Genomic DNA, 19,903 nt, shown 5'->3' with positions numbered 1-19,903 from the left:
CACAATCACATTGCACCACAGCAAATAATGCAGACTGGGGTATCGCAGGGAAGTGCGTGTTTAAGATGACAAAGCAGTTTATAGAATAATACCCATTGTTTCTGTACGGTGGGTCTGTGCTCGTCCAGTACCTCAGTATCTATATCCCGGTCTCACCAGAGCTGGTTTTGCCTGTCATGGAACCTCCTCTTTGCGGGTATGGGGGTGCGGGGTATATGGGGGTGCGCGTTTCCTTTTATAGAGCTGGTGTTGCCTGTCATGGAACCTCCTCTTTGCGGGTATGGGGGTGCGGGGTATATGGGGGTGCGCGTTTCCTTTTATAGAGCTGGTGTTGCCTGTCATGGAACCTCCTCGGTATGGGGGTGGGGGGGGGGCTGGTGTGGGGTATGGGGGTGGGGGGGGGGTGGTGTAGTGTATGGGGGTGCACGTTTCCTTTTATAGAGCTGGTTTTGCCTGTCATGGAACCTCCTCTTTGCGGGTATGGGGGTGCAGGGTATATGGGGGTGCGCGTTTCCTTTTATAGAGCTGGTTTTGCCTGTCATTGAACCTCCTCTGGTTCTTAATCTTGATGGATGGGTTTCCCTGTTTGACATTTACTGAATGCGCAGGAATCACATTAAGAAACATTTCATCTGCAGTTTCAAATAAGACAGATATTTGTACAGAAATCCCCCACTATGTGTCCTAAATTCCCCCATGGGGCAGAAGGCAGCACTGCCAAACATCTCACAGGAGTGTGGGGGAGGCTATATGAGAGTGTGCACGCATGGAAGTGTGCGTGCGTGCGCATGGGACTGAGTGTGCAAATGTGTATGCGTGCATGGGAGTGTGTGCACGCATGGGAGTGTGTGCACGCATGGGAGTGTGCATGGGAGTGTGCATAGGAGGGGAGTGTGTGTATGAGTGTGTGTATGTGCACAGGAGGAGTGTGTGTGTGTGAGTATGTGCATAGGAGGGGGGGTGAATGTGCATAGGCAGGGTGTGTGTATGGGAGTATGTGCATAGCAGGGGAGTGTGTGTTTGTGAGTGTGTGTGAGTGTGTGTGCACAAGTATGCGCGAGTGTGCATAGGAGGGGTGTGTGAGTATGGGAGTGTGCATAGGAGGGGTATGTGAGTGTGAATGTGTTTGAGTGTGTATGCGAGTGTGTGTGCATAGGAGGGGTGTGTGTTTGTGTGTGCATAGGAGGGGTGTGAGTATGTGAGTGTGTGTGCATAGGAGGGGAGTGTGTGTGTGTGAGAGTATATAGGAGTTGTGTGAGTATGTGAGTGTGTGCATAGGAGGGGAGTGTGTGAGTATATAGGAGTGGTGTGAGTATGTGAGTGTGTATGCATAGGAGGGGAGTGTGTGAGTATATAGGAGTGGTGTGAGTATGTGAGTGTGTGTGCATAGGAGGGGAGTGTGTGTGAGTATATAGGAGTGGAAGGTAGAGGTTTCTCACCATTGTGCTGCTCTCTGTGACCTGGAGTCCGGGGTCTCTCACTTACCCTCCCACATTCACTCACTTTATCCCCCGCGTCTCTCCTCTCACCCAGTCAGTCTCTCACAGTCTCTCTCAGGCCTGTCTCTCACAGTCTCACTCACAGGTCTGTGTCTCTCTCTCTCTCAGGGCGGGTCCGGCAGGTGAGCTCTAACGTTATAGGGGCGGGGATACAACCGCCGCCTGGTGGTCACTCAGTGCACTGCAGGGAGACACCTGCACACAGATAGACACTCCACCACTACCACTCACCCCGCAACATGCATACTGCAAACACACACACACGCAACATGCATACTGCAAACACACACACACACACACACGCAACATGCATACTGCAAACACACACACACACACACACACACACACACACACACACACACACACACACACACACACTGCAAACACACACACACTGCAACATGCATACTGCAAACACACACACACTGCAACATGCATACTGCAAACACACACACTGCAACATGCATACTGCAAACACACACACACACACTGCAACATGCATACTGCAAACACACACACACACACACACACACACACTGCAACATGCATACTGCAAACACACACACAAACTGCAACATGCATACTGCAAACACACACACACTGCAACATGCATACTGCGCACACACACACACACACACACACACACACACACACACACACACACACACACACACACACACACACACACACACACACACACACACTGCAACATGCATACTGCAAACACACACACACACACTGCAACCACACACACACTGCAACATGCATACTGCAAACACACACACATACATACTGCAAAACACAATACACACTGCAACATGCATACTACAAACACACATAAAAATACATACGGCAAAACACACTACACACTGCAAAACACACACACAGCCACACATACATACTGCAAAACACACACACAGCCACACATACATACTGCAAAACACACAGCCACACATACATACTGCAAAACGCACACACAGTAACATACATACTGCAACACACCACACACAGTAACATACTGCAACACACCACACACTGCAATATACATACTGCAAACACACACGCCAGGGCAGTGCAACACACACTACAAACACTGCGCTGCAGATAGATATTTAGGTGTGCAGTGCAATACACACAATCACACAAAGCAGACAGACAGAACCTTTCTCTACATTGCGCATGCACACACACACACCAAGATTTGCAGAGGCAGCACCTGTGCAATGTAACACACACACACAGCAAGTCTCTGCAATGCAACACACATGCACACCTTGTTACCTGTACTAAACATGTAACATTTAAGAACGGACACTCCTTATATTCTGCACACTGTGCATTACACTGTATGGATTGCACGCTCATCAGAGCAGAGGCCCGTACATGTGACATGAAGGCTACACGTGTAAAGCCCAACACACCATCAGCTGAACACGGACGGACGCAGTAACAAGGCGAACACCTGGGAGACCAGCTGATTTATCTCATTTTAATACAAAGGACCATGAAAGCGTCAGCATTCCAGAATCATCGTTTTCATAAAAAGTACACCCCCCCCCCCCCCCCACAAATAAACCCGAGCGTGGCGCAGGGCGGCTCCTCCCCGCACGATGTCCCACGTCCTCCTGTGTCCAGGGCCTAAAGGAGCAGTGGTAGCCACCATTACTTGCATTTTGGAGTTTGACCTGTTCCCGCGAGCCCTGGAGATGATGCCCTCATTCCCTGACCCCTGACCCCTGACCCCGGCTCGTGCATCCAAATACAACAAAATAGATGACAATTACAAAGGATGCCTTTAACCTCTCTCCTGCCAGAATGGCTTCTATAATTCCGCAGTGACTGGGAACACGGCACAGGGCAGCATGTCTGGCCTGATCTTTTGAGGTCAGGGGTCCGCCTGTCTGATCTGATGCTGAGGTCAGCGTGTCTGACCTGATGCTGAGGTCAGGGGTCCGCCTGTCTGACCTGATGCTGAGGTCAGGGGGCAGCCAGTCTGACCAGATGTGGAGGTCAGGGGACAGCCAGTCAGACCTTATGTTGAGGTCAGGTGTCAGCTGTGTGACCTAATGCTGAGGTCAAGCCTGCCTATACACGGAGCGGGATTTTTTGGGTTCCTAATAAAAACATTTAAATAAATAAAAATTCCAACTTAAATGTCAAATACAGAAGCCCCCCCCACCCTCCTAGTCAGATGCTGATAATTACAGGGTAGCTAAATATTTTCCCTGCAGGGGTTAACCCTTTACTCTGCAGCAGATGTCACTAACAGCCGCGCACTCTGACCTCTGACCTCACAGTCCAATAGGAAAAGGGAAACAAAAAACCCAAAAAATTATTCACATTAAAAAAAAATAAAAAAATATTCCAACCTAACAGGGAAGTAAAGGAGAGAAGAATGTGCTGAAATAAAGAGATACACACAGACACGCAACTTAGTGTGGGAGCGTCACAGTATAGGGGGCAGGACACAATATAGGGGCAGGTCACAGTATAGGGGACAGGTCACAGTATAGGGGACAGGTCACAGTATAGGGGACAGGCAAACAGCTTAGCAGCGGGTTAGATCAGGGAGGTCAGCTCCAGTCATCAAGCCCCGTCAACAGGTCAGGTTTTAAGGATATCCCAGGTGGCTCAATCAGTGGCTCAGTCAAAGACTGAGCCACCTGTGCTAAAGCAAAGATTGATTGAGCCACCTGTGGGATATACTGAAAACCTGACCTGTTTGGGGGAGGCTCGAGGACTGGAGTTGACCCCCCTGAATTAGACCACAGTATGAAGGCGTCATGCAGGTTACAAACACTCCCGCACAGCTGAGGCGCCTCCCTCCTGCCCCAGGCGGGGGGACACACGTTCTGAGCTGGGAAAGAGGCGAGATGTGGGCAGGTGGAACAGGTAAGACTTTCTTACAACAACAATGAATTATAATTGTACATCGAGGACCAGGGCTGAAAACATGATTCTGTGGGAAGCCTCAGGTGCTGAACGCTGGGGCTGAGGGTAAAAATACTGAAACGGGGGCATGCTGCAGAGAAAAGCCCCCCCGGGACAGCAACGTTCAGTGTCTCCAGAGAGGGGCAGCCGCCCCCGGAACCGCCCTCTCCCCAATAATAGAAATATCCGCCTTGACGCCATGATCCTGTGCGAGCTCCGGCTGCTGCTCTCCTCTCTCCAACGTATTAAAAAATAAAACCCCATTGACGTTTAGTAAAAGGGAGGAAGTCCGCATCCAAACCCCCCACTCCCCGCCCTCCTGCCGGGCACACTGTCCTCTGGTTGGGTGGCACGGGGGTTACATGATGCCGTTGGTCAGGTACTGGAAGCCATCGTACAACTTGGTGGTGATTGACCTCATGCTTCCGTCCACCATCTGCTCCACCAGGACCTGCAGCTGCTCCTCCGTCATGTTCATGTGGAAACGCTCCTTCAGGTTCCGGATGGTGCTGGAGCCGTGGAAGCAGGGCAGCTGGGAACCTATGCACGATGGGAGCAGAGGGTGAGAAGAACGGCAGCAAGAGGTGCTCCCAGGCTGCGCTGCACCCTACCCTGCGCCCTACCCTGCCCCGCTGCACCCTACCCCGTGCCGCTGCACCCCACCCCTGCATGACTCCTGGGCTTCTCCTATAACCGTGGGGTGAGCTGACGGCGTCCGTGTTACACTCTGAGACAATGCCACATTTACTGCCCCACGGGACATGTGGAAGCATGTATATGTCCCCTCTGCTTCATGTCTGCACGTTGGGGTTCCATCGGACTGATCTCTCCTGCCGCCTATGGCTTTCTTAATGATCTTCAAATCTCAAAACAACTTGTTTTTATGCGACAAGTATACATACAGTCATGTGAAAAAGAAAGTACACCCTCTTTGAATTCCATGGTTTTACATATCTGGACATAATAACAATCATCTGTTCCTTAGCAGGTCTTAACATTAGGTAAATACAACCTCAGATGAAGAACAACACGACATATTACACCGTGTCATGATCTATTTAACAAAAATAAAGCCAAAATGGAGAAGCTATGTGTGAAAAACTAAGTATACCTTATGATTCAATAGCTTGTAGAACCACCTTTAGCAGCAATAACTTGAAGTAATCGTTTTCTGTATGACTTTATCAGTCTCTCACATCGTTGTGGAGGAATTTTGGCCCACTCTTCTTTACAACTTTGCTTCAGTTCATTGAGGTTTGTGGGCATTTGTTTATGCACAGTTCTCTTAAGGTCCAGCCACAGCATTTCAATCAGGTTGAGATATAGATTTTGACTGGGCCATTGCAACACCTTGATTCTTTTCTTTTTCAGCCATTCTGTTGTAGATTTGCTGGTGTGCTTGGGATCATTGTCCTGTTGCATGACCCAATTTCGGTCAAGCTTTAGCTGTCGGACAGATGGCCTCACATTTGACTCTAGAATACTTTGGTATACAGAAGATTTCCTGGTCGACTCAATGACGGCAAGGTTCCCAGGTCCTGTGTCTGCAAAACAAGCCCAAATCATCACCCCTCCACCACAGTGCTTGACAGTTGGTATGAGGTGTTGGTGCTAATATGCTGTGGTTGGTTTTCGCAATACGTGGCGCTGTGCATTATGGCCAAACATCTCCACTTTGGACTCATCTGTCCAAAGGACATTGTTCCAGAAGTCTTGTGGTTTGTTCAGATGCAACTTTGCAAACCTAAGCCGTGCTGCCATGTTCTTTTTAGGGAGAAGAGGCTTTCTCCTGGCAACCCTTCCAAACAAACCATACTTGTTCAGTCTTTTTCTAATTGTACTGTCATGACTTTAACATTTAACATGCTAACTAAGGTCTGTAGAGTCTGAGATGTAACTCTTATTTTTTTGCACTTTCTCTGAGCATTGCACGGTCTGACCTTGGGGTGAATTTGCTGGGACGTCCACTCCTGGGAAGATTGGCAACGGTCTTGAAGGTTTTCCACTTTTGAATAATCTTTCTCACTGTAGAATGATGGACTTTAAATTGTTTGGAAATGGCCTTATAATCCTTCCCAGATTGATGGGCAGCAACAATTGCTTCTCTAAGATCATTGCTGATGTCTTTCCTCCTTGGCATTGTGTTAACACACACCTGAATGCTCCAGACCAGCAAACTGCTAAAACTTTGGCTTTTATAGAGGTGGTCACACTTGCTGATCATCAATTAATCAAGGGCATTTGATTAGCAGCACCTGTCTGCTACTTAGCATCTTAATTCCTATGGAAGCAGTAATGGTGTACTTAGTTTCTCACACATAGCTTCTCCATTTTGGCTTTATTTTTGTTAAATAGATTATGACACAGTGTAATATGTCATGTGTTGTTGTTCCTCTGAGGTTGTATTTACCCAATTTTAAGACCTGCTAAGGAACAGATGATTGTTATTATGTCCTGATATGTAAAACCATGGAATTCAAAGAGGGTGTACTTTCTTTTCCACACCACTGTACATGAGCCCAGCTTAGTAAGCAGGGAGCTCTTCCAAATGATCAACATTGCGGTGATCTACGAGAATACACACGAGACCCTCTACAGAATGGCAAAAAGCGCCGGGCCCCAAACTCTCATACAGAATAGTTTCACAATGAGGCATTTTATCTGGCCATGTGGTCAGGCAGCTGCACTGCTACCTTCCTGCCCCCGCGCTGCTACCTTCCTGCCCCCGCGCTGCTACCTTCCTGCCCCCGCGCTGCTACCTTCCTGCCCCCCGCTCTGCTACCTTCCTGCCCCCCGCTCTGCTACCTTCCTGCCCCCGCGCTGCTACCTTCCTGCCCCCGCGCTGCTACCTTCCTGCCCCCGCGCTGCTACCTTCCTGCCCCCGCGCTGCTACCTTCCTGCCCCCGCGCTGCTACCTTCCTGCCCCCGCGCTGCTACCTTCCTGCCCCCGCGCTGCTACCTTCCTGCCCCCGCGCTGCTACCTTCCTGCCCCCGCGCTGCTACCTTCCTGCCCCCGCTCTGCTACCTTCCTGCCCCCGCGCTGCTACCTTCCTGCCCCCGCGCTGCTACCTTCCTGCCCCCGCACTGCTACCTTCCTGCCCCCGCGCTGCTACCTTCCTGCCCGCGCTGCTACCTTCCTGCCCCTTCCTACCTTGCTGCCCCCGCGCTGCTACCTTCCTGCCCCCGCGCTGCTACCTTCCTGCCCCTTCCTACCTTGCTGCATGATCTCCACAATCTGGACCACTTTGTCCATGTGCTTGCGAGCGGCGATCAGTCCCTGCAGCATCAGCATCTTGTAATAATTGAACATGTCACCATTCAGCCCGCCCATCACCTGCACACCGGACAGAAGTACAACACAGGGCGTCACGGACACGGTATGCCCCCGTCATGGTGCGCTGGGAGTCACGGTATCCCCCCCACCCCTTCCCCGTCATGGTGCGCCCGGAGTCACGGTATGCCCCCCACCCCTCTCCCGTCATGGTGCGCCCGGAGTCACGGTATGCCCCCCACCCCTCCCCCGTCATGGTGCGCCCGGAGTCACGGTATCCCCCCCACCCCTGTCATGGTGCGCCCGAAGTCACGCTATCCCCCCCCACCCCTCCCCCGTCATGGTGCGCCCCGAGTCACGGTATGCCCCCGCCATGATACGAAAGAGAGGCAGACCGAGAGAGAGAGGAGCGCAGAGGCAGACCGAGAGAGAGAGAGAGGGGCGCAGAGGCAGACCGAGAGAGAGAGAGAGAGAGAGAGAGAGAGAGAGAGAGAGAGAGAGAGAGGGGCGCAGAGGCAGACCGAGAGAGAGAGAGAGGGGCACAGAGGCAGACCGAGAGAGAGGTGCAGATGCAGACCGAGAGAGAGAGAGGCGCAGAGGCAGACCGAGAGAGAGAGAGAGAGAGAGAGAGAGGGGCGCAGAGGCAGACCGAGAGAGAGAGAGGCGCAGAGGCAGACCGAGAGAGAGAGAGAGAGAGGCGCAGAGACAGACCAAGAGAGAGAGAGAGGAGCGCAGAGGCAGACCGAGAGAGAGAGAGGAGCGCAGAGGCAGACCGAGAGAGAGAGAGGGGCGCAGAGGCAGACCGAGAGAGAGAGAGGGGCGCATGCAGAGGCAGACCGAGAGAGAGAGGCGCATGCAGAGGCAGACCAAGAGAGAGAGGGACCGAGAGAGAGAGAGAGAGGGGCGCAGAGGCAGAAAGAGAGAGAGAGACCGAGAGAGAGAGAGAGGCAGAGAGAGAGAGACCGAGAGAGAAGCGCTCAGGGGCAGAGAGAGAGAGGCAGAGAGAGAGACCGAGAGAGAGAGAGGCGCGCAGAGGCAGAGAGAGAGAGAGGCAGAGAGAGAGGCAGAGAGAGAGACCGAGACAGAGAGAGGCGCGCAGGGGCAGAGAGAGAGAGGCAGAGAGAGAGACCGAGAGAGAGAGAGAGAGAGGCACGCAGAGGCAGAGAGAGAGAGGCAGAGAGAGAGGCAGAGAGAGACCGAGAGAGAGAGAGAGGCGCGCAGAGGCAGAGAGAGAGAGAGGGGCGCAGAGGCAGACCGAGAGAGAGAGGCGCGCAGAGGCAGAGAGAGAGAGAGAGGCACGCAGAGGCAGAGAGAGAGGCAGAGAGAGAGGCAGAGAGAGAGAGAGACCGAGAGAGGCGCGCAGAGGCAGAGAGAGAGAGAGGGGCGCAGAGGCAGACCGATAGAGAGAGGCGCGCAGAGGCAGAGAGAGAGAGAGGTGCGCGCAGAGGCAGAGAGAGAGAGGGGCACGCAGAGGCAGAGAGAGAGAGGCGCGCAGAGGCAGAGAGAAAGAGAGAGAGGCGCAGAGGCAGAGAGAGAGAGAGGCGCGCAGAGGCAGAGAGAGAGAGGCGCGCAGAGGCAGACCGAGAGAGAGAGAGAGGGGCGCAGAGGCAGAACGAGAGAGAGAGGCGCGCAGAGGCAGAGAGAGAGAGGCGCGCAGAGGCAGACCGAGAGAGAGAGAGAGAGAGAGAGAGAGAGGCGCAGAGGCAGACCGAGAGAGAGAGAGGCGCGCAGAGGCAGACCGAGAGAGAGAGAGAGAGGCGCGCAGAGGCAGACCGAGAGAGAGAGAGAGAGAGAGAGGCGCGCAGAGGCAGAGAGAGAGAGAGAGGCAGAGAGAGAGAGAGAGAGAGGTGCAGAGGCAGACCGAGAGAGAGAGAGGGGCGCAGAGGCAGCCTGAGAGAGAGAGGGGCGCAGAGGCAGACCGAGAGAGAGGTGCAGAGGCAGACCGAGAGAGAGAGAGGTGCAGAGGCAGACCGAGAGAGAGAGGGGCGCAGAGGCAGACCGAGAGAGAGGCGCAGAGGCAGACCGAGAGAGAGAGGGGCGCAGAGACAGACCGAGAGAGAGGCGCAGAGACAGACCGAGAGAGAGGCGCAGAGACAGACCGAGAGAGAGGCGCAGAGACAGACCGAGAGAGGCGCGCACAGACAGACCGGGAGAGAGGTGCACAGAGACAGACCGAGAGAGAGGCGCGCAGAGACAGACCGAGAGAGGCGCGCAGAGAGAACGAGAGAGAGGCGCAGAGACAGACACAGAGAGGCGCGCAGAGACAGACACAGAGAGGCACGCAGAGACAGACCGAGAGAGAGGCGCAGAGACAGACACAGAGAGGCGCGCAGAGACAGACACAGAGAGGCGCGCAGAGACAGACACAGAGAGGCGCGCAGAGACAGACCGAGAGAGAGGCGCGCAGAGACAGACCGAGAGAGGCGCGCAGAGACAGACCGAGAGAGAGGCGCGCAGAGACAGACCGAGAGAGAGGCGCGCAGAGACAGACCGAGAGAGAGGCGCGCAGAGACAGACCGAGAGAGAGGCGCGCAGAGACAGACCGAGAGAGAGGCGCGCAGAGACAGACCGAGAGAGAGGCGCGCAGAGACAGACCGAGAGAGAGGCGCGCAGAGACAGACCGAGAGAGAGGCGCGCAGAGACAGACCGAGAGAGAGGCGCGCAGAGACAGACCGAGAGAGAGGCGCGCAGAGACAGACCGAGAGAGAGGGCGCAGAGACAGACCGAGAGAGAGGCGCGCAGAGACAGACACAGAGAGGCGCGCAGAGACAGACACAGACTGAGGAACCCTGAACTTACATCCACAAATTCTGAAGTCAGTTTGAAGGCGGAGGTTTCGAAGCCGAGGTTCCTGGGGGAGCTGGAGAGAACGAAGCCGAAGTCTATGTGGATAATGTGGCCGTCAGCGTCTAGCAGGATGTTCCCATTGTGCCTGCAGGGGAGATCGCGTAATCAGCACAAGCGCAAGAGGACCAGGCTCGTATAAATCAGCACCCGCCCAGGAGGAGCAGGCTCCTGTAATCAGCACCCGCCCAGGAGGAGCAGGCTCGTATAATCAGCACCCGCCCAGGAGGAGCAGGCTCGTGTAATCAGCACAAGCGCAAGAGGACCGGGCTCGTATAAATCAGCACAAGCGCAAGAGGACCAGGCTCGTATAAATCAGCACCCGCCCAGGAGGACCGGGCTCATATAAATCAGCACACGCCCAGGAGGAGCAGGCTCGTATAATCAGCACCCGCCCAGGAGGAGCAGGCTCGTATAATCAGCACCCGCCCAGGAGGAGCAGGCTCGTATAATCAGCACCCGCCCAGGAGGAGCAGGCTCGTATAATCAGCACCCGCCCAGGAGGAGCAGGCTCGTGTAATCAGCACAAGCGCAAGAGGACCGGGCTCGTATAAATCAGCACCCGCCCAGGAGGAGCTGGCTCGTATAAATCAGCACCCGCCCAGGAGGAGCAGGCTCGTATAAATCAGCACCCGCCCAGGAGGACCGAGCTCGTATAATCAGCACCCGCCCAGGAGGAGCAGGCTCGTATAAATCAGCACCCGCCCAGGAGGAGCAGGCTCGTATAAATCAGCACCTGCCCAGGAGGACCGAGCTCTTATAATCAGCACCCGCCCAGGAGGAGCAGGCTCGTATAAATCAGCACCCGCCCAGGAGGAGCAGGCTCGTATAAATCAGCACCCGCCCAGCAGGAGCAGGCTCGTATAAATCAGCACCCGCCCAGGAGGAGCAGGCTCGTATAAATCAGCACCCGCCCAGGAGGAGCAGGCTCGTATAAATCAGCACCCGCCCAGGAGGACCAGGCTCGTGTAATCAGCACCCGCCCAGGAGGAGCAGGCTCGTATAAATCAGCACCCGCCCAGGAGGAGCAGGCTCGTGTAATCAGCACCCGCCCAGGAGGAGCAGGCTCGTGTAATCAGCACCCGCCCAGGAGGAGCAGGCTCGTATAAATCAGCACCCGCCCAGGAGGAGCAGGCTCGTGTAATCAGCACCCGCCCAGGAGGAGCAGGCTCGTGTAATCAGCACCCGCCCAGGAGGACCAGGCTCGTATAAATCAGCACCCGCCCAGGAGGACCAGGCTCGTATAAATCAGCACCCGCCCAGGAGGACCAGGCTCGTGTAATCAGCACCCGCCCAGGAGGAGCAGGCTCGTATAAATCAGCACCCGCCCAGGAGGAGCAGGCTCGTGTAATCAGCACCCGCCCAGGAGGAGCAGGCTCGTGTAATCAGCACCCGCCCAGGAGGAGCAGGCTCGTGTAATCAGCACCCGCCCAGGAGGAGCAGGCTCGTGTAATCGGCACCCGCCCAGGAGGAGCAGACTCGTGTAATCAGCACCCGCCCAGCAAGACCAGGCTCATGTAATCAGCAAAAGCGCAAGAGGACCGGGCTCGTGTAATCGGCACCCGCCCAGGAGGAGCAGGCTCATGTAATCAGCACCCGCCCAGGAGGAGCAGGCTCATGTAATCAGCACCCGCCCAGGAGGAGCAGGCTCGTGTAATCAGCACCCGCCCAGGAGGAGCAGGCTCATGTAATCGGCACCCGCCCAGGAGGAGCAGGCTTGTGTAATCGGCACCCGCCCAGGAGGAGCAGGCTTGTGTAATCGGCACCCGCCCAGGAGCAGGCTCGTGTAATCGGCACCCGCCCAGGAGGAGCAGGCTCGAGTAATCGGCACCCGCCCAGGAGGAGCAGGCTCGTGTAATCGGCACCCGCCCAGGAGGAGCAGGCTCGTGTAATCGGCACCCGCCCAGGAGGAGCAGGCTCGTGTAATCGGCACCCGCCCAGGAGGAGCAGGCTCGTGTAATCGGCACCCGCCCAGGAGCAGGCTCGTGTAATCGGCACCCGCCCAGGAGGAGCAGGCTCGAGTAATCGGCACCCGCCCAGGAGCAGGCTCGTGTAAATCGGCACCCGCCCAGGAAAAGCAGGCTCGTGTAAATCGGCACCCGCCCAGGAGGAGCAGGCTCGTGTAATCGGCACCCGCTCAGCAGTACCGGGCTCGTATAATCAGCACCTGCCCAGGAGGAGCAGGCTCGTGTAAATCGGCACACCCTCAGCAGGACCAGGCTCGTGTAATCGGTACACCCTCAGGAGGCCATAATCTCACCTACGGGTCACAAGCCGATCACCGGTATGAAGCACTATTAAGGTTAGATCTCAGTGTAGGTCAGAAAGTGATTTCTATCTGTTCCACATCTTAATAATCCTAGATTGTGTGGCAACTCTTATCTCTGTTTATTATAAGCACTTATTTCCAGTGTGAATAACCTCACCTGTCCTGTGTATAACCCCAAGTCTCAATGCCTCTCTCACCTGCCCTGTGTATAACCCTAGTTCTCAGGGCCTCTCTCACCTCACCTGTGTATAACCCTAGTAGTTCACAGTGCTTCTCTCACCTGTCCTGTGTATAACCCCAAGTTTCAGGGTCTCACTCACCTGTCCTGTGTATAACCCTAGGTCTCAGTGCCTCTCATCTGTCCTGTGTATAACCCCAGTAGTTCTCAGTGTCTCTCTCACCTGTCCTGTGTATAGCCCCAGGCATCAGACCCTCTCACCTGTCCTGTGTATAACCCCAAGCCTCAGCCTATTACCTGACCTGTGTATAACCCCAGGCCTCTCACCTGTCCGGTGTATAACCTCAGGCCTCAGCTTCCCTCACCTGTCCTGTGTATAACCCCAGGCCTCTCACCTGTCCGGTGTATAACCTCAGGCCTCAGCTTCCCTCACCTGTCCTGTGTATAACCCCAGGCCTCAGCCTCCCTCACCTGTCCTGTGTATAACCCCAGGCCTCTCACCTGTCCTGTGTATAACCCCACACCTCTCACCTGTCCTGTGAATAACCCGAGGCCTCTCACATGCTCTGTGTATAACCCCAGGCCTCTCACATGCTCTGTGTATAACCCCAGGCCTCTCACCTGTCCTGTGTATAACCCCAGGCCTCTCACCTGTCCTGTGTATAACCCCACACCTCTCACCTGTCCTGTGAATAACCCGAGGCCTCTCACATGCTCTGTGTATAACCCCAGGCCTCTCACATGCTCTGTGTATAACCCCAGGCCTCTCACCTGTCCTGTGTATAACCCCAGGCCTCTCACATGCTCTGTGTATAACCCCAGGCCTCTCACATGCTCTGTATATAACCCCAGGCCTCTCACATGCTCTGTGTATAACCCCAGGCCTCTCACATGCTCTGTGTATAACCCCAGGCCTCTCACATGCTCTGTGTATAGCCCCAGGCCTCTCACCTGTCCTTGACCTGTAGCAGGTAGCAGACCAGACAGTACCCGGCGCAGCTCTGCACGAAGTTACGCTGGGCGGTGAGGAAGGCCTCTGTGGTGTAGCTGCCATGCTCCTGTAGGAAGTAATCCAGCAGGGGGAGCTGCGACTGCTTCTTCACCTGGTGTATGGACACCGCATTCACCACTGGCTCAATCATGCCACTGTCTGCGGAGATCACCAGGATCTTATAGGGTCGGATCCACAGCGGGACGCGCTCGTGTTCCCAGATGGACTGAGGGAAAGAAAGAAGGGAAGGAGAGAAAGAAAGAAGGGAAGGAGAGAAAGAAAGAAGGGAAGGAGAGAAAGAAAGAAGGGAAGGAGAGAAAGAAAGAAGGAGAGAAAGAAAGAAGGGAAGGAGAGAAAGAAGGGAAGGAGAGAAAGGAAGGAGAGAAAGAAGAGAGAACGTGAGTTTAAGTCAGAAATGACCCCCCGACATTCCCAACGGGACGAATGTGACTGTCCTCGCGGCCTCTCCTCTCTGTCAGTGTTACAGAAAGGGGACTGAGACTAAATGCGTCAGTGACAGGAGAAGGAGGGATAGGAGAGAGGCGGGACGATGAAGCGCAGCTCAGTGACAGGAGGAGGAGGGATAGGAGAGAGGCGGGACGATGAAGCGCAGCTCAGTGACAGGAGGAGGAGGGATAGGAGAGAGGCGGGACGATGAAGCGCAGCTCAGTGACAGGAGGAGGAGGGATAGGAGAGAGGCGGGACGATGAAGCGCAGCTCAGTGACAGGAGAAGGAGGGATAGGAGAGAGGCGGGACGATGAAGCGCAGCTCAGAGACAGAAGAAGGAGGGATAGGAGAGAGGCGGGACGATGAAGCGCAGCTCAGTGACAGGAGAAGGAGGGATAGGAGAGAGGCGGGACGATGAAGCGCAGCTCAGTGACAGGAGGAGGAGGGATAGGAGAGAGGCGGGACGATGAAGCGCAGCTCAGTGACAGGAGGAGGAGGGATAGGAGAGAGGCGGGACGATGAAGCGCAGCTCAGTGACAGGAGAAGGAGGGATAGGAGAGAGGCGGGATGATGAAGCGCAGCTCAGTGACAGGAGAAGGAGGGATAGGAGAGAGGCGGGATGATGAAGCGCAGCTCAGTGACAGGAGGAGGAGGGATAGGAGAGAGGCGGGACGATGAAGCGCAGCTCAGTGACAGGAGAAGGAGGGATAGGAGAGAGGCGGGACGATGAAGCGCAGCTCAGTGACAGGAGGAGGAGGGATAGGAGAGAGGCGGGACGATGAAGCGCAGCTCAGTGACAGGAGAAGGAGGGATAGGAGAGAGGCGGGACGATGAAGCGCAGCTCAGTGACAGGAGAAGGAGGGATAGGAGAGAGGCGGGACGATGAAGCGCAGCTCAGTGACAGGAGAAGGAGGGATAGGAGAGAGGCGGGACGATGAAGCGCAGCTCAGTGACAGGAGAAGGAGGGATAGGAGAGAGGCGGGACGATGAAGCGCAGCTCAGTGACAGGAGAAGGAGGGATAGGAGAGAGGCGGGACGATGAAGCGCAGCTCAGTGACAGGAGAAGGAAGGATAGGAGAGAGGCGGGACGATGAAGCGCAGCTCAGTGACAGGAGGGATAGGAGAGAGGCGGGACGATGAAGCGCAGCTCAGTGACAGGAGGGATAGGAGAGAGGCGGGACGATGAAGCGCAGCTCAGTGACAGGAGGAGGAGGGATAGGAGAGAGGCGGGACGATGAAGCGCAGCTCAGTGACAGGAGGAGGAGGGATAGGAGAGAGGCGGGACGATGAAGCGCAGCTCAGTGACAGGAGGAGGAGGGATAGGAGAGAGGCGGGACGATGAAGCGCAGCTCAGTGACAGGAGAAGGAGGGATAGGAGAGAGGCGGGACGATGAAGCGCAGCTCAGTGACAGGAGGGATAGGAGAGAGGCGGGACGATGAAGCGCAGCTCAGTGACAGGAGAAGGAGGGATAGGAGAGAGGCGGGACGATGAAGCGCAGCTCAGTGACAGGAGAAGGAGGGATAGGAGAGAGGCGGGACGATGAAGCGCAGCTCAGTGACAGGAGAAGGAGGGATAGGAGAGAGGCGGGACGATGAAGCGCAGCTCAGTGACAGGAGAAGGAGGGATAGGAGAGAGGCGGGACGATGAAGCGCAGCTCAGTGACAGGAGAAGGAGGGATAGGAGAGAGGCGGGACGATGAAGCGCAGCTCAGTGACAGGAGAAGGAGGGATAGGAGAGAGGCGGGACGATGAAGCGCAGCTCAGTGACAGGAGGAGGAGGGATAGGAGAGAGGCGGGACGATGAAGCGCAGCTCAGCGACAGGAGAAGGAGGGATAGGAGAGAGGCGGGACGATGAAGCGCAGCTCAGTGACAGGAGGAGGAGGGATAGGAGAGAGGCGGGACGATGAAGCGCAGCTCAGTGACAGGAGAAGGAGGGATAGGAGAGAGGCGGGACGATGAAGCGCAGCTCAGCGACAGGAGAAGGAGGGATAGGAGAGAGGCGGGACGATGAAGCGCAGCTCAGTGACAGGAGAAGGAGGGATAGGAGAGAGGCGGGACGATGAAGCGCAGCTCAGTGACAGGAGGAGGAGGGATAGGAGAGAGGCGGGACGATGAAGCGCAGCTCAGTGACAGGAGAAGGAGGGATAGGAGAGAGGCGGGACGATGAAGCGCAGCTCAGTGACAGGAGAAGGAGGGATAGGAGAGAGGCGGGACGATGAAGCGCAGCTCAGTGACAGGAGAAGGAGGGATAGGAGAGAGGCGGGACGATGAAGCGCAGCTCAGTGACAGGAGAAGGAGGGATAGGAGAGAGGCGGGACGATGAAGCGCAGCTCAGTGACAGGAGAAGGAGGGATAGGAGAGAGGCGGGACGATGAAGCGCAGCTCAGTGACAGGAGAAGGAGGGATAGGAGAGAGGCGGGACGATGAAGCGCAGCTCAGTGACAGGAGGGATAGGAGAGAGGCGGGACGATGAAGCGCAGCTCAGTGACAGGAGAAGGAGGGATAGGAGAGAGGCGGGACGATGAAGCGCAGCTCAGAGACAGGAGGAGGAGGGATAGGAGAGAGGCGGGACGATGAAGCGCAGCTCAGTGACAGGAGGAGGAGGGATAGGAGAGAGGCGGGACGATGAAGCGCAGCTCAGTGACAGGAGAAGGAGGGATAGGAGAGAGGCGGGACGATGAAGCGCAGCTCAGTGACAGGAGGAGGAGGGATAGGAGAGAGGCGGGATGATGAAGCGCAGCTCAGTGACAGGAGGGATAGGAGAGAGGCGGGACGATGAAGCGCAGCTCAGTGACAGGAGAAGGAGGGATAGGAGAGAGGCGGGACGATGAAGCGCAGCTCAGTGACAGGAGGGATAGGAGAGAGGCGGGACGATGAAGCGCAGCTCAGTGACAGGAGGAGGAGGGATAGGAGAGAGGCGGGACGATGAAGCGCAGCTCAGTGACAGGAGGAGGAGGGATAGGAGAGAGGCGGGACGATGAAGCGCAGCTCAGTGACAGGAGGAGGAGGGATAGGAGAGAGGCGGGATGATGAAGCGCAGCTCAGTGACAGGAGAAGGAGGGATAGGAGAGAGGCGGGACGATGAAGCGCAGCTCAGTGACAGGAGAAGGAGGGATAGGAGAGAGGCGGGACGATGAAGCGCAGCTCAGTGACAGGAGAAGGAGGGATAGGAGAGAGGCGGGACGATGAAGCGCAGCTCAGAGACAGGAGGAGGAGGGATAGGAGAGAGGCGGGACGATGAAGCGCAGCTCAGTGACAGGAGAAGGAGGGATAGGAGAGAGGCGGGACGATGAAGCGCAGCTCAGTGACAGGAGAAGGAGGGATAGGAGAGAGGCGGGACGATGAAGCGCAGCTCAGTGACAGGAGAAGGAGGGATAGGAGAGAGGCGGGACGATGAAGCGCAGCTCAGTGACAGGAGGGATAGGAGAGAGGCGGGACGATGAAGCGCAGCTCAGTGACAGGAGAAGGAGGGATAGGAGAGAGGCGGGATGATGAAGCGCAGCTCAGTGACAGGAGAAGGAGGGATAGGAGAGAGGCGGGACGATGAAGCGCAGCTCAGTGACAGGAGAAGGAGGGATAGGAGAGAGGCGGGACGATGAAGCGCAGCTCAGTGACAGGAGAAGGAGGGATAGGAGAGAGGCGGGACGATGAAGCGCAGCTCAGCGACAGGAGAAGGAGGGATAGGAGAGAGGCGGGACGATGAAGCGCAGCTCAGTGACAGGAGAAGGAGGGATAGGAGAGAGGCGGGATGATGAAGCGCAGCTCAGTGACAGGAGAAGGAGGGATAGGAGAGAGGCGGGACGATGAAGCGCAGCTCAGTGACAGGAGAAGGAGGGATAGGAGAGAGGCGGGACGATGAAGCGCAGCTCAGTGACAGGAGAAGGAGGGATAGGAGAGAGGCGGGACGATGAAGCGCAGCTCAGTGACAGGAGAAGGAGGGATAGGAGAGAGGCGGGACGATGAAGCGCAGCTCAGTGACAGGAGAAGGAGGGATAGGAGAGAGGCGGGACGATGAAGCGCAGCTCAGTGACAGGAGGGATAGGAGAGAGGCGGGACGATGAAGCGCAGCTCAGTGACAGGAGGGATAGGAGAGAGGCGGGACGATGAAGCGCAGCTCAGTGACAGGAGAAGGAGGGATAGGAGAGAGGCGGGACGATGAAGCGCAGCTCAGTGACAGGAGAAGGAGGGATAGGAGAGAGGCGGGACGATGAAGTGCAGCTCAGTGACAGGAGAAGGAGGGATAGGAGAGAGGCGGGACGATGAAGCGCAGCTCAGCGACAGGAGAAGGAGGGATAGGAGAGAGGCGGGACGATGAAGCGCAGCTCAGTGACAGGAGGAGGAGGGATAGGAGAGAGGCGGGACGATGAAGCGCAGCTCAGTGACAGGAGAAGGAGGGATAGGAGAGAGGCGGGACGATGAAGCGCAGCTCAGTGACAGGAGAAGGAGGGATAGGAGAGAGGCGGGACGATGAAGAGCAGCTCAGTGACAGGAGAAGGAGGGATAGGAGAGAGGCGGGACGATGAAGCGCAGCTCAGTGACAGGAGGAGGAGGGATAGGAGAGAGGCGGGACGATGAAGCGCAGCTCAGTGACAGGAGAAGGAGGGATAGGAGAGAGGCGGGACGATGAAGCGCAGCTCAGTGACAGGAGGGATAGGAGAGAGGCGGGACGATGAAGCGCAGCTCAGTGACAGGAGAAGGAGGGATAGGAGAGAGGCGGGACGATGAAGCGCAGCTCAGTGACAGGAGAAGGAGGGATAGGAGAGAGGCGGGACGATGAAGCGCAGCTCAGTGACAGGAGAAGGAGGGATAGGAGAGAGGCGGGACGATGAAGCGCAGCTCAGTGACAGGAGAAGGAGGGATAGGAGAGAGGCGGGACGATGAAGCGCAGCTCAGTGACAGGTGTGTACATGCAGCAGAGGATCTTGGGAGGCAGAGCTGGGCGGGTTAACCCCCTCAGACCAGGCACAGACCATGTGTCATATTAAGCTATATTTGGATTGTCCAAGTATCACTGTCACTATATAAATCTATTTATCAATAAAAAATAAAATAATGATACAAGCAGACGCAATATAGTGCAGAACCAGCAGCCCCCAGCAGAGGGAGCTCTCTACACAGTAACCCCTCACCCCTTCTTACCTGCAGTGTTAATAGTGCAGTACCGACGGCCCCCAGCAGAGGGAGCTCCCTGCACAGACCCCCTCACCCCTTCTTACCTGCAGCAGTTAATAGTGCAGTACCAGCATCCCCCAGCAGAGGGAGCTCTCTGTACAGACCCCCTCACCCCTCACCCCTTCTTACCTGCAGTGTTAATAGTGCAGTACCAGCATCCCCCAGCAGAGGGAGCTCTCTGCCCAGACCCCTCACCCCTTCTTACCTGCAGCTGTTTGAGGACCTGGAACGCCAGCAGCTCCTGCCGGAGATCATCTCCACACTTTACAATCACCGAGAGGAGCCTCCAGTTTGGAAAG

At 55.9% G+C, this 19,903-nt stretch overlaps 2 protein-coding genes across 3 annotated transcripts in view; both read right to left on the bottom strand.

Annotated features, from left to right (window-relative positions):
• LOC142499115 (unconventional myosin-Ie-like) overlaps positions 1 to 1,601 on the bottom strand; it is a 61,371-nt gene extending 59,770 nt beyond the window's left edge. For both annotated transcript variants that reach the window (XM_075608027.1, XM_075608028.1), the window contains exon 1: positions 1,440 to 1,601. In XM_075608027.1, the coding sequence (XP_075464142.1) occupies positions 1,440 to 1,442 (3 nt within the window). In that variant the 5' untranslated portion in view covers positions 1,443 to 1,601. The remainder of the gene's footprint in view (positions 1 to 1,439) is intronic.
• Positions 1,602 to 3,044: 1,443 nt separating this feature from the next.
• The window catches only part of PI4KB (phosphatidylinositol 4-kinase beta), a 44,124-nt gene continuing 27,265 nt past the window's right edge, over positions 3,045 to 19,903 (bottom strand). The window contains exons 9-13 of the mRNA XM_075610032.1: positions 19,810 to 19,899; positions 13,944 to 14,209; positions 10,501 to 10,633; positions 7,644 to 7,764; positions 3,045 to 4,970 (exon numbers count right to left, since the gene is read on the bottom strand). Of these exons, the coding sequence (XP_075466147.1) occupies positions 4,789 to 4,970; positions 7,644 to 7,764; positions 10,501 to 10,633; positions 13,944 to 14,209; positions 19,810 to 19,899 (792 nt within the window). The 3' untranslated portion in view covers positions 3,045 to 4,788. The remainder of the gene's footprint in view (positions 4,971 to 7,643; positions 7,765 to 10,500; positions 10,634 to 13,943; positions 14,210 to 19,809; positions 19,900 to 19,903) is intronic.

This window comes from Ascaphus truei, chromosome 7 (assembly GCF_040206685.1).
Source record: "Ascaphus truei isolate aAscTru1 chromosome 7, aAscTru1.hap1, whole genome shotgun sequence".
NCBI classification, from domain to species: domain Eukaryota; kingdom Metazoa; phylum Chordata; class Amphibia; order Anura; family Ascaphidae; genus Ascaphus; species Ascaphus truei.
This window is presented reverse-complemented; position numbering and strand designations above follow the sequence as displayed.